This window comes from Nelumbo nucifera, chromosome 5 (genome assembly GCF_055504915.1).
Source record: "Nelumbo nucifera cultivar China Antique chromosome 5, China Antique-T2T, whole genome shotgun sequence".
In the NCBI taxonomy this organism is placed as follows: Eukaryota; Viridiplantae; Streptophyta; class Magnoliopsida; order Proteales; family Nelumbonaceae; genus Nelumbo; species Nelumbo nucifera.
The window spans coordinates 54,201,734-54,216,681 of record NC_142653.1 but is presented as its reverse complement, the minus strand read 5'-3'; the positions used below and the strand labels follow the sequence as shown (position 1 = coordinate 54,216,681).

General features: G+C 36.0%; 1 protein-coding gene across 1 annotated transcript; it reads left to right on the top strand.

Annotated features, from left to right (window-relative positions):
- Positions 1–2,791: 2,791 nt before the first annotated feature.
- LOC104596892 (patatin-like protein 2) lies at positions 2,792–10,872 on the top strand. Its single transcript, XM_088888375.1, has 6 exons — positions 2,792–3,062; positions 3,190–3,374; positions 6,635–6,821; positions 9,698–10,099; positions 10,241–10,419; positions 10,503–10,872. Exons 1-6 carry the CDS (start codon positions 2,928–2,930, stop codon positions 10,618–10,620), a joined length of 1,206 nt encoding a protein of 401 aa, XP_088744501.1. The 5' UTR covers positions 2,792–2,927; the 3' UTR covers positions 10,621–10,872.
- The last annotated feature ends 4,076 nt before the right edge of the window (positions 10,873–14,948 follow it).

Genomic DNA, 14,948 nt, shown 5'->3' with positions numbered 1-14,948 from the left:
TTTTTATATAGTAAAATAAAAATATTTATTAAAAATAAAATGAGAAGTATAGGATAGAGAGAGAGAGAAAGAGTATAGGAAACATGTCTAGTCAAGGCACCTCAACCATCCCAATAAGGAGAGCCAAAACTTGGAGAACCCTTAAAGCCAACTCGAGGAATTTGGGTTGGGTTGGTGATTTAGGAGTTATAAAAATTATCTCTGATGTGGGTATATTTGTTTAGCCCACTGGACCCTGACACATGGCATCGTCTAGGGATATTTTTGATAGAGGACAATCTCCTAAGGGCAATTAGGTAATTCTCACCCTTAGCAATTATGGAGCACTTGATGTGGGTGCACGTCTTGGGCGCATTTACTCCTGAGTTAGTAATAGGGGTTGTGGTTAGACGACACCTCTTTGAGTCCCCCTACATGACTGTAATATATGGGATGGTTAGACATCGTGCATTACTCCCACCTAAGTGATTCCTACTATAAAAGGGATACTACATTTAAAGGTATGCATGCATACTTAGCTATCATTTACACTTGTAGTGACCTTAGCTTTCTTTGAGCCCTCGGCTAATTTGATCGTCGGAGTCCTCGCCCCTGGGAACACTCCTAGGGCCTTTAACGTCTTTTCATTCTTAGCAGGTGGGACCCATAGCCCTTGGACCTCGAAAATCTCTCCACTGCCTTCGACTCCAGATTTGGCAACATCAATCCTTTGTACTTAAATTTGTTGATACATATATAGATACATAGTGCGTATATTGGCATATGCATGAATATACGCAAAGACCAAATTCAATACATATCAAAGATGTTTCAAATGCACAACCAATGTTTTAAAAACCGACCCGAAAACAGAACCATTCTAGCTACCGATTTTCGAGTCAACGGTTCAACCGTCCGGGTCGAATGGTTCGGACGGTTTGCATATTAGGGCAAATGTTTATTTGAGATTTGCCGTAATATGCAAACCTCATAAGAGATGTCAGCTGAGAGTAGAAAGAGAACTGTTGTTTGAGATAGAAAAAAAAGAAAGAAGAAGAAGGAAGGAGAGAAGGAGGAAAGAAGAAGGAAGAGGATGAGGATGATTGGATGCTCACTAGCGATGGTGAGGCGGCGACAACAAATACAAATCTGAGATCTGAGATCTGAGTTCGTGTGTCTTCTTCTTCTTCTTGGATCTTAGATCTGAGATCTGGGAAGATCTGAGTTCGTGTCTTCTTCTTCGTCGTCGTCGTCGTGCTAGATCTTAGATCTAAGTTTGGAATCATCGAGTTCTCTCTATAACTTTATATTGCGAACCGTTGACCGGGTCCAACGAGTCGACGGTTCGACCGCCTGGGTCAGCGGTTTTCTAACGAAGTCAACGGGTTTTGATCCAATAACGGGTTAGGGGTGAAACGGAACCGGTTGTCCAAACAGTTTCTGGGCCGAATGGTCCGACTGTCCGGGTCAACGACAGTTCAAAAACATTGTGCACAACAGTAAATGTTGTGAGGATGATGTGAGAACTGAATCCGGATTCACATATACATACATTTAGGGGCATTCTTTTTTGGATTTGGAGAGGGGGGAAAGTTGGTCAATGAGATTTTGATTCCCATTGACCAAGAATCCTATGTTCTTTTTTCAGATTTATGTGGGGATTAGGGAAAGTTTATTTTCATGGGTATCACTTACCCGGGTAAGTGGTACCAATCTCCTAGGTGGGTAAATAACTTTTCTACCTTGGGGGAAAGTTGCCAATACTTGAATGGAATAAAAATGCCCATTGTAATAAAGGATTTTTATGACTAAAATAGGTTTTGCCTTATTTACATGAGAAATAAAAGAACATGGATAAATGCCTTACTTGAGTAAGTCTTTACTGAGAAACACTTACCTGGGTAAGTGCATTTACTCAAATAAATAACTTATCGAAAAACGAACGAGGCCTTAATAAAAACATATTTGATTCAGGTTGGATCAGGTTAATAAAGGCTTCAACTCTAATCTAAATCAGAATTAGATTAGATTCAAAATTTTCAATCTAAATCCAAGCTTATAAGTCCACCACATCTAACCCAAGTTGCAGCCCTAGTAATATTAGAGCAGAATGGGAAAGAAAATAGCTGGTTGCAGCCCTAGCTAGTATTGAAGAATTACAAGGAAATAAATAATTAACTAATGTCAATGATTGGAACTGTGATCTGTTGTGTCATTGTACTCACTTTATAAAAAGAGCTAAAGTGCCAAAAATGATTTACTGGCTTAATGTTAGTGCGGAACATACTGATCTCTTTTATTATCTCCAGCGTTTCATGTGCATCATATAAACTCCAATGAATGCATTCTCACTTCTGTGGAAATCCTACGTGTTTACCACTCGTTGTCTGAAATAAAGGAAGAAGGTTTATAAATTCTTTTATCGATTGGTTTGAAATTTAGAGCCAATCCGTGTTTACCACATAGGGTGCATCAGTGAAAAAGAACACTCACTGATTGAATTATCACTCCTGAATTATTGCACCTCAGTTCTCTCAAGAGTCAAGACTTTAGGAAAGAAAAATCGAATCACCAGCAAATTATATCAATAAAGTTGGAGAGCGCCACTTCAACTACGAATTCTTTCATCACCATTTAATTCCAATTAATCATCTTTCATTCGTCATTTGGGTAACGTGAGCCTCACCTATTATACCATTTTTGTGTGACACATGGAGGGAAAGCTGGAAAATGAATTCTTGCCACGTGGAAAAAACTACTAATCAATGCCCAATTTCAGGGATTTAAGACAAGACCTACTGGCAGATTTCTCAAAGAGGAAATCCCATTAGAAGTTTTGGCTCTTTTTGTCGTTTAACCTTCAGCATAAGCTTCCACGTACTTTTACTAAAGTCCTCTTCTCAGTCTCTTACAGCATCCTAACTCTTATTAGAACTACTAAGTTTGTCATGGCTGCAAAGCCTGGTGCGCCTCTACAGCCTCCAAAAGCTGGAGATCTAATCACAGTTCTTAGCATAGATGGAGGTGGTGTAAGAGGAATCATCCCTGCTGTTATTCTCCAGTTCCTGGAAGAGAAACTACAGGTATACATGAGATTATGAGAGACCTTGTGTTGGTCTTTTTGTAGTTTCGTGACTTGACCTTATATATATTTTTTCTTTAATCTTCTTTTTTTTTCAATTTTAATATTGAAAACCAAACTTGATATAGGAAATGGATGGAAAGGAGGCAAGAATAGCAGACTATTTTGACGTGGTTGCTGGAACAAGCACAGGTGGTCTGATTACTGCAATGTTAACCGTACGGGAAGATCAACTCGATTGCCCTAAATTTGCTGCCAAGGAAATAAAAGACTTTTACCTAAACCATTGCCCTAAAATCTTCCCACAATTCAGGTATTATTATTGTTGTATTGTTATTATTATTTGCTAGTGCAACGGAAATGCAATGGGCTAGGAAACCAGGAAATAATATCTTTTTAGAGACAAAACTTAAGTAAAATTGGAAAAGCACAAGTAAAAGGCAGAAGATCAGTTTTTTTTTTTTTCCTTTTATTTTTTTTGTAACATTTTTTTCAGCATTCAAAATAATGTTTTAAAAACTAATTTGGAGGCTGAACCGTTTTTGCCTCCAGGTCGTGGGTCACAGCTGGTTCAATAGCTATAAACACATATTTTATCTATAATTATTGTATAATTATATCTACATGTAATATATGCATTATTTTATATTTTTTAATTCTTTATTTGTAAAAATCACTAAGAATTATAATTTGAGGCAAGAAAGGTTTTTTGGGAAAAAAAGAGGCAAGTCGCATTGGATGCATTGGAATGCATAGATCTCGAAAAATTACCCAAAATAAAATAATCAGCCCAATCAGATATCTGAGCATAAAGTTATGACCTCACAAAATTTGTATATGCATTGAGTGTGCAATTCATGACCTAGTGACTAGGTCAAATGGGTCAATATAGTTCAGCCACCCAGTTTGGATGGTTTTTGACCAGTCAATAGGTTTTGAGCGAACCACGGGTTTTAATCAAACCTGACATGGAATCGCGGTTGGGTGATGGTTTGGATAATTCATTCGACCGTCCGAATCAACAATAGAGGTAAGAGATCTCTCCCTTTTACAAATTTAGAACTTTCCTCTGAGAAGCCCCTAAAAAATAAAAAAAATATAATCCATAGATTGAGGTCCAACAAAATTACAACTTATCTAACATTTAATTCTTCAACATCCTCTCTTAATTCGTAATTTTCATACTCTAAAATGACAAGACGCCTTGTGAAGATTAGTTGGTCTTCCCTCTTATGCTTTTTTTTAATATGTTTTTTTTTGAAGATCTTTAATATATATGTTTTTTTTTTTTAAGACAAATCACTTCACATGCTCCATCAGTGGTTGAAATGTATTCTTGCTCAACTGAGGTTGCATGTACTTTTTAGATCATATAAAAGACTAGTCCAATCATTCAAGCTCAATTTAGGAAAAGTAAAATTGAGCTTTCCACAATTTGAGCTCAAATAGCTTGTAAAAAGCTTAGTTCATATCCATCCCTATTGACAAATTTAGAGATGTAAAAAGATTTTAGTTGTATATATGGTTTTTAAAATCAGATTGGACTAGACGGTCGGACCGGAAAACTGGGATCCAGTCAAGTGATTAGTTCTGTTTTTCCTCAAAACTGAATATTTTGCCAAAAAACATTGATTTGGTCAACAAACCGCTGACCTGGGCAGTTGAACCGTTTGAACCATTCAACGGTTTTGACCATTTTTTATTGTTTTTAATTTTTTAATTTTTTTATTAGAACGGACAAAACAGTCGAACCATTCAACTCGAGAACTAGACCCCTGGCCGGTTCATTGTCCGAGTCAGTTTTAAAAACCTTGGTTGCATACTCCAAGAATCATTGTTCTCTCAAGAATAAGGATTGGGAGCTTTTGAAAAATATCAAAAGAGGAGCTATTGGAATGTGTTTCCATAATTGGTTTTTGATCAACATGGATGGTTGGATTTAGCCTTGATACCAAAAATTTGTTGGTGCAAGATGCAATGACTAGAAAACCAAAAAGAGTATATATTTTGATAGAGAAAAGAAGTTAATAAAAAAATTAAAGATCAAGCCACTAGGGGTGTAAACGGATCGAATTTGAATCAGATCAGGCAATATCTGAATTCGAATCCGATTAGAAAATCTAATACCCAAATTTGATTCAATATCCAATGGATATTGAAATTAATATCCAAATTCGAATTTGATTAAATATTCGAATATTCAATTTGATTTGAATTCAATTAGTTAATTATTTTAGATAATTAATAAATATATAAAATAAATATTTTATTGATATAAAATATATAAATATATAAATTACTTATATAACTTAATTGTTATATATATAAATTATATAAAAGATTTTATATATTATATATAAAATTAAATAATTAGTTAAATTCAGATATTTGTTGAATCGAATCAGGTCATATTCGGATTCGAATCCGATTAACTATTCAGTATGAATAAGATATCTGAATTCAACCAATTAGATATTTGAATTATCCGAATTCGATTCGATTATATCGAATATTGAATTCAAAATCAGATTTTCGAATACCATTTACACCCCTACAAGCCATTGAACTTGAAGCTGAGTTCGCACCCCACAAGGGGGCGTCCCACGGCACATCTCCACCGTGTATTGGGAACATCTCCCGATCAGTTCCCAATACATGGTGGGGATGTGCTAATGGGCGCCCCCTTGTGGAGCGTAGATGTGAACTCCTTAAAGCTACCATTGTTACTGTTTTGCTTTTTCTCTTTATCCCTAAATGATATTGAACTCAACCTATCTATGTTTTCCCATCGTTCCACAATCTATTATTTTCTTTAAATCTTGCATTAAATCTTGCATTCTTTTTGTTGTGCATGTAAAACACTTGTTGGGTGCTGATGTAATCTCCAAGTGAGTTCACATTGATGCTCCATAGCACATCTCAATTATGTATTGGGAACATCTCCCACTGACAAGCACGGGAAATATTCCCAATGCTGCAATGCACGCTGACACGTGCATGTGAGGCACCTGCGGGGTGCTGATGTGATCTCTAGACAAATCCCAAAACATGTTTTTCTTTTTTTTTTTTTATCTGCAACAAGCGTCCAATAATTAAATATATTTGTTTTTCCCTCTATTTCTACCTTTAACAATTTTCATGGATTTGTACATCCCATCAATTATACTGCCCTTGTCGTGATCTTCCATTCAGTGTCTACCAAATATTCCATTACATGCATGGTCTTCAATCCAAAGTGAAGCATGTCATGTAGGAGTTCCACCTCTGTCAGGGCAAATGGTGTTCGCGTTCCAACAGCCCCTTGCAATTTTGTATTAAAAATATCTTCTATGAAATAAATCACATAAGTGCCAAGATATATTCTCAATGTAAGACTACAAAAACTGTTGGAACGGGTTTTGCCCTGATCAAAGCCGGACTCGTCATTATGTAGGGAAACATTCCCCCTTGACCTATTCAGGAGACTTTTGATCCTCACTATCATTCTTCTTATTATCATTAATTGCTTTCTCTGTTGATTGTTAATGCTATTATTTATTAATTTCTTTTTCTATCATTTTATGCAACATACAGGCTTTTTCCCTTGGGAAAGTATATCAAAGCAATATTTGGCCCTATGTATAATGGCAAATACCTCCGTCAAATTGTTGACAAGAACCTTGGTGATATTAAATTGAGGCAGACATGCACAAATGTGGTTATTCCAACTTTTGATATGAAAATCCTCCAACCAATAATCTTCACTAGCTTTGATCGTCAGGTTCTCTCTTTTTCCCATGTTTATTGAAACTTTAAGACATCTATGAAATTTGTGCTTAAGTTAAAATAATTAAGCTATTGCTTCATTTTGGAGTTACTTTGTTTGACACAAATGCTGATCACCAAAGTGTATTTGGATGTATGTAGGGTTAGACTATCTCGTATATGGCTCTAGTATTGATCTACAAACAATCACATAATTAAAACATGAAATTAAAGTAAACAGTGCTGATTGGTTTTTCTTGATTAATAATAAGGTGCTTGGGGGTCCCCTTTCACGCGTGGTGTTGAGAGACATTTCATGAGATTGGGGATGTGCTCGGAGGTTTCATCAAGGTCAACTCATCAGATAATTTAATCTGGTCAAGGACCAATTCCTTAGCTTGGTGGTCTGGGTGCATGCTGCCGGAGAGTTTTCTAAGTCGGTCGGTGAGGGTGGCAGTCGAGGGATCCACCTCTCTCGAAGAAGATTCAAATTACCGACAGTGGAGCCGGAGTGTGGTGGTGAGGTTTCTCCAATGAATGCAATCTTGGGCTCGGGTGGGGATTTTTCAAGTCAGGAAACACCTCTTCTAGTGATTTCATCGTCAAACTGCCTAGAGAAAAGGAAGGAATGGAGGAGGTTGGCTAGGTTGCGGCAGGTGAGAGTTGTGGCGAGGTCAGTTTCAAGTGGAGCTCAGTCTGATACATAGGTGAGGGCGGAGCTGCAATTTCTGTTGGTTTCACAAAGTGTTTAGGAGGATTGATGAGTTCAAGTCCAGTGGAGGAGCTCATAGAATGAGATGTCCAGATGGCTAAGTTGTTTTTCTGGGGGAGGAGAGTCGGGTCAGAGAAGCTTCAAAAGAGAGGCACAGGAAGAGATGAAGAGAAAGAGAGAGAAGATTTGTAGTAAGGAAGAGGTTTTATTCTCTAACACGCCCCCTCACACGAGGGTCCATTGGGCTTGAAGTGTGGACAGCACAGGCCTACCCATACCTTGTGCTGAAACTTAATTAATTATAATGAGGGTGATGAGAATCGAACACCAGACCATTTGAGTCAAAATTACTCTGATACCATCTCAAAGAACCATTTGACCTAAAAGCTTAAGCTCTTAAGTGAGAACCTTGAATAGGTTTTATTCTCTAACAATGAGAAGAGCAAAGTCAATCTATGGAAGAAGTAGGGGTGGAAGAGGGGAGGTCGGTTTAGCTTCAGTTTATTTGTTTCTTTTCCTAGGTTAGTTGGTTGATGAGAGTTTAAGGTCTTTGTTGGGTTTTGTGTTTTCTTGTTTTGGCTTGGAAGAAGTATAGTGTCTTGAGGTTGGTTCTTAAGAGAGGCTTCGAGTGGGAATTTCTCATTCCCGCCCTGATGTTTTTGGCCTGTTCTTTTTCTTGTATCCTATCCTTTCCTTTTTTTAGTTTTAATAAAAATTTTTATCGTTTATTTATAAAAGATTTTTTTTTTCTTGAAAATGTGCATATAAATACAAAAATATATTCAGTAAAAAGAGTGTAGCAAAAGGTTATAGTGACAATTTAAAGAAAAGAATGATGAGAAATACTGTATGGCAGAATCTCATCAGATATTTATGTTGAGGGCAATATTTTATATAAGAAACTTGTGTAAAGACTTAATCCGTAAAAAGAGTGTATGCCATGCTCTCAACATTTTCATACACACTTTTTGCATTTAGGAAATTCATATTCACAAATAGGGAGTGGTCACGAGCCGAGCTCTTTATGAGCTATTCGAGCTTGGCTCATGAAAAGCTCGGCTCGGTTTCAACCAAGCTTCGAGCTAAGCTCGAGCCCAATTTACATTTACACATGCTTTTTGCATTCAGGAAATTCATATTCACAAATAGGGGTGATCACGAGCCGATATCTTTATGAGCTATTCGAGCTTGGCTCATGAAAAACTCGGCTCGGTTTCAACCAAGCTTCGAGCTGAGCTCGAATAATTACATACATATAATAATAATAATAATAATAATAAAATTATAGAAAATAATATATATAATAAATATATTATATATAATATTTTTATTTTTATATAATAACTCATTATTATAATTTTTAATTTTTAAATATTAAATAAAATATATATATATTATTTATTTATTTTTATAAAACATTTTTCTCAAGTTGAACTTGAGCCGAACCGAGCTAAGCTCGAGCTTATGAACTTTTGACTTAAGGCAAGATCGAGCTCAAGATTCTATCTCGAACCTCGTACTGCCTTGCTGAGCCGAGCTCAAGGTTCGGCTCGGCTCCAATCCACCTCCATTCACAAATATGAACTTTGGAGGGGGTTGTTGAGCAATAGAAAATTTGCGGGTGTGATGGGCCAAAATGACCCATATCGACTATAAGGTATTACGCACTAATAAGCACTAGTGAGGATTAAATGCTTTGAGATCTTTTAAGTCACGTCTTGTTTTTGATGCAGTAATGGGTAGCTCATCTCTTTTTATTATATAATTTATGGAAGTTCTAGTTCATATCTTCTTTGTTCATGCAGTGCAAGAATGATGGGAAGTCAGTGGAAAACCCACACTTGGATGTTAAACTCAAGGATATTTGCATTGCAAACTCCGCTGCACCAGTTTTTTTGCCTCCCCATCATTTCATTCACAATGGTTCTGAAACCAACACACCCAAAAAGAAATGGAATATATTCAAGCTCATTGATTCATTCTTTTCTTGGGTTTGTCTCATTTCTTCTCACTCTAAGGATTCCAAAGAGTAAAAGAAAATGAAGACTGAATTTCACCTCGTTGATGGTGGAGTAGCTGCTAATAACCCTGTATGAATCCCTACTTTTCAGATATCTTCAACTGGTATCTAATTAAGGTATCTACAATTAATAGCTAACAATGTTTGAAAATTGTTGCAGGTTATGGTTGCCTTGGGTAAAGTTTTTAGCAAACATCCACATGTTCTATGTCCTAAAGTTGGGACAAAACAAGAAATTTCAGGTACTGATGAAAAAAATCCAAGAATCTCGGGTTCTACAGAGAAAACACCAGGAGATTCGAGTTCTCATCTGGAAAGTCAGGATACGAAACCTAGGCACAATGGTAGACTCTTAATTATCTCTTTGGGGACAGGCTCAGCAAAGAATGAAGGGTATAGTGCAAACAATCCATTTGAATGGGGAGGTTTTTGTTGGCTATTCAGGAGTAAATCAATCCCATTAATAGATGTGTTTACCCAAGCCAGTGCAGACATGATTGATTTTCAACTTTCTACCATTCTCGAAGCCCTTGATATTGAATATAACTATCTTAGAATCCAGGTAAATCATCTTTGCACAATTATCCTAACTTGCCCAAATTGTGTTACCTCTAGCTAAGTTCTAGTTCTTTTAGTTAATTCACTTGCTTTTGTTTTTCTTATCATAAACCACGAACAATGCTCCTGAATGAAAATAAACCAGCCCAAACGTGAGAGGTTAGTAGGAGATTTATCTTCTATTGACATTGCGACTGATAAAAACTTAAAGGGACTTGCGTGTATTGGTGAAGATCTACTAAAAGAAAAAGTTTCAGTGGTGGATGTAGCAACTGGTGAATTGGTCACAAAAAGTAAGGAAACTAATGAAGAAGCACTTGGGAGGTATGAAGACTTAAAATCCCTTCAGACATCCACAGTTGTATATGTTAAATTTTTGCTCTCTAATATTTTATGTACTTTTTCAGGTTTGCAACATTACTTTCAAAAAATCGTAAAAATCGGAGTGAACCTATTGATGCTGGAGGAAATCATAGTTTCTCTTCTCAGACAAACTTGAAGTGTCATTGTTCTACTTGCTCATAAATATAAGAGTAATAATCTATGCCATATTTTAGTGTATTTCCATTTCTAGGTTGGTTTGTGGATGTAGTAAATCAACAGTGTTTAGAACATTTAGGTTTTCTCTTTAATTTCAGTGTTGACTATATATGCAAATAATACAAGAATGAAGGAAATAGTGTGACATCCACGAAGAAATTATCTCCATTCAAGTAATCAAGGAAGTGAAAAAATAATCCATAGAATATGGATCACTATCTTGAAGAATTTGTCTAAGTGATGTTTTCATATTGATTTGGTAAGGACTTCTCTTCATTTAAAATAGCAAATGACCCATTGCACTTGTACAGTATGTATGTGTGTTAAGAAGGTGCCAACCAAGGATTAAAATATTGATACGATGCCTGATATGAGACGTATCGTATCGGTATCGGTAGGGGAAGATACGGGATACGCCACGACTAATACTTTATCGTGTTAATTGTGTGTATCGGTCTGATGCACCATTGTATCCTTGAAACCCGAGTCGTGCAACGTCCAAGAACACCAGGATCTTAAACACTAAACTGCTTTCTATTTCGTGATAATAAATGAAAATATTATCTTTTATTGAAATCAATTATTACATTTAATCTAAACAAATAGTATTTTCAATAACTCCAAGTACAAATTAAGAAGAATAATATTCAAAATTATTATTTTATAAATCAATAAAATAAATAATTTATCAAATCCACAAAAATATACATGATTTTTAATTTTAATATATTTATACAAATAAAAATATTATTAATAGAATAATTATTTTAATACTTAGAATTATTAATTAATATTTCAATTTGCTTTAAATAACAATGTATTTGTTATTACAAAGATAAAATATTGTTTACAAAATATTTGAGAATATAATACAAATTGAATATATCAAATCCACTAATCTACATTTAAATAAAAATTAAATTTTTATTTTAAAAAATTCATAAAAATAAAAAAATATATTAATAATGAATAATTGTTTTAGTAATTAAAATTTATGAATTTTCATATGATATGCATCTTCAAAATTTCATTTACATTTTATATAAACGTATTTTTTGTTTACAAAAGTGAAAGTATTATTTACTGAACATTTTCAAATTAATTTTTAGTTGATGTTAAAAATTGAAATAGTAAAATAAAAAAAATTGATATAATAATTCGAATATAATGGTTGCATATTTTTTGTGCCTTGGATTTTAATAAAAATAAAAATTGATGCATTATCAATAAAATTGTATAATATCTATACATCTCGTTATATCAATAATAATATATTTCTTTAGACATACTATTAAAATATACAATTCCTATGTATTTATATGTTATTTTGACATTAAACTTGAAATTATTAATATAATTATTGAATTTATATGAATTTCCTTAGCGTACCCACGAATTTTTATATTTTTCGTCCGTATTCATACATTTCCTAAGCATATCCGTATTGTTTGATACGATACCCGATACTAACACTTTAATCCTTGGTGCCAACTAGCTAGATTTGGTGAATTCACTAGCCAGTTGTAGTTAGGATCAAATGTCAGAGACACAACTAATTCAAAGGGAAGGACATTCAAAACATAGTTTTAGTATGGCACCATCATTTGCTAGTCTAAATCGAAAGGTAAAGGACTCAACTCCCAAAATCCTAGTCCGGTTGCATTGATGCTAATGCTACCTATGGGTTTATATAGCTAAGGTCATTATTCTCTTAGTTAAGTATCCCAAATAGGAATGGCAACGGGGTGGGGCACCCCCTCCACATCCCCGCCTCGTAGTCAAGATACTCTGCCCCGTCCCCGCCCCGGCCCCGGTGGCGCGGCGGGGTTGGGGAGGGGCATCCACTCCCTGTCGGGGACGGGGAATCCCTAAATTTTCCCTACTCCAAGGCAATTACTTAAAAATTATCTATTTTATGGATAATTTACACATAGGATATATGAATTTGGGGGTATTTTAGGAATAAAATTATAATACTTTAGGGGTAATTCAGAAATAGAATTATGGGATCCTAAGATTTTAAGAATTTAGGAAAACTTAGAGATATTTTACATATCAATATTAAAACTAGAGATATTTTACTAATTTACCTTCAGGTTCAGGGTGGGTTCGGGGAATTATATACAAAGCCCATCCCCAGTTTAGGGAAAAAATATTTTCCCCATCCCCGCCCTGTCCCTGTTTAGGGTCGGGGAAAACCCACCCCGTTCGGGGCAGGGCGGGGCAGGACCCCGATTTTACGAGGAAAATTGCCATCCTTGATCCCAAATAGACTTCTTAGATCGGGTTCATCCTTTGACCCTCTTTTCCTTTATCTCTTGTGTTTTTAGATTTTCTCATCTTTCTGAATATCCACCTAAAATTTCACCGACTTACTTAATTTCCAACTCCTAGGCAACCCATCATAGTAGTAGAAGTCTTCATCTCCTTTTATGGGCTCAACCTCACTTTACTCCTTGGTCAGACCATACAACAAATCCTTATCTTGCTTTGCTTGAAAGACTCGGCTTCTAGTGACCAAAATGCCTCCCTTGTATGCTCTTCACCACGTAAAAGAACAGTTCTTTTCTCATTTGGAGATCCAAATTCATAGCCTTTTTCTTATACGTTGATTCTACCCATGCTCCATCTAGTTGACCAAGCAACAAGGGTCCAAATTTTCCTAACCTAGATCTCCTGCTTCTTCCATCTTAGAGTTGCCTCTGCACTATATAGATCTCTCTCTTAGTTCCATTAGATTCAAAATTCACAACCTCCTTAAACTAATAACCAATGTTTTAAAAACTGACCCAGAACTAGAACCACTTTGGCCACCAGTTTCTAGATTAGTGATTCAACCATCTGGTTCGAATAGATAATTCATTCCAATTTAAAAAATTAAAAAATAATTAAAATAAAAAATGGCCAAAAGTCATTGTCTGGATAGAACTGGTTGAGGGTTAGACTGCTTGAGTCAGCAGGTCATTGACTAAGTGTTTAAATCAATAACTTTAGCCAAGGAACAGATTAAGGGTGAAATGGAACTGATTGTATACGTGGATGGTTCCCGGCCAAACAGTCCAACCATTTGGATTAATGCTAGTCCAAAAATGCTGCTACTAACCTCTCCTCTGGGATAATCCCTTGACACCATCTTTCTTATCTGCTCCAATGAAACGACCACTTTCCTAGGTATTAGCAGATTATTGCTACACCTTATTCATAAACTTGTAGGCTTGGATATCCTTTTTGACTATACTCAACAATATATGTTGGGTGCAACATCTTTTAACCATTCCCAAATATTTGTTATTAATGAGATAAACGTGTTAGCCTGAAATGTGGACCTAACTCTAACTCGAATAGGTGATCATACATATCAGCCAAAGATGTACTTGTACACAACTTTGGACCTGGATCCATGTTTGTGGGTACCACCAATCAATCAACCACTGTCCTCCCCCCATTAGCCACTAGGTGAAAAGTAAAATTTGAATTTAAGTTTGAAATGAAACCTCCTTCCTTCCCAACATAAATTAAAAACATACCATGATCCAACTCTGCCTCCTAAACACTCGTCTAGCTTATGGTAGTGTGAGGAATCCCAACAATCCTTCACTATCCTGCCTCCCAATCTAGACACCACAATTAAAACCATCAGCCAAGATAGGTCCCCCGCCCATCCCCACCCCTACACCAACTTCTTTTTCTCCGACAACAGAAAATAATGTATGAAGGGAGAACTTTAGTTATGGTCTTCAACCATGGTGTCTCTCCCTCAGTTGCCACCTTGACTTAATAAATCTCAACTCTAACACCACATCCACCCACTTCAGGATTTTGTCCAGTAAGCTACCCAAAACATGTGCAAAGACTATTGAGACCAAGTAAGAGGAAGTCCAAAGATGTGCACCTATTATTGTCTCAGTAGCCCTACTCTAGCAATAACTTGTACAACATAGAATCTCAGGGGCCACAAACATTGACCATTAGAGCATTTCCTCCCATTCTTTAATATGCACATTAGTTCCATTTCCAAGGAAAAACTGAAGAAGAACTTGTCCCCTTTAAGGGATCTAATCAATGGTTTCTCTCTACATGCCATCCCATCTCAACCTAAGAAACCAAGGCATCATGCTTAGAACCATCCCCAATCAAACCACCAGCCAATCACTTACGAAGACAACCCTTCAAATTAGTTGGACCAATTAATAACAGAGACCACCACCTTAATTGAGGATCCCAGGCTCCCACCACTTGTATTGTAGCTTCCCCATCCTTAAAAAAATGCCAAGTTGCCCTTTTTGTACTGCAATTGTTGTGAACTTGATAGT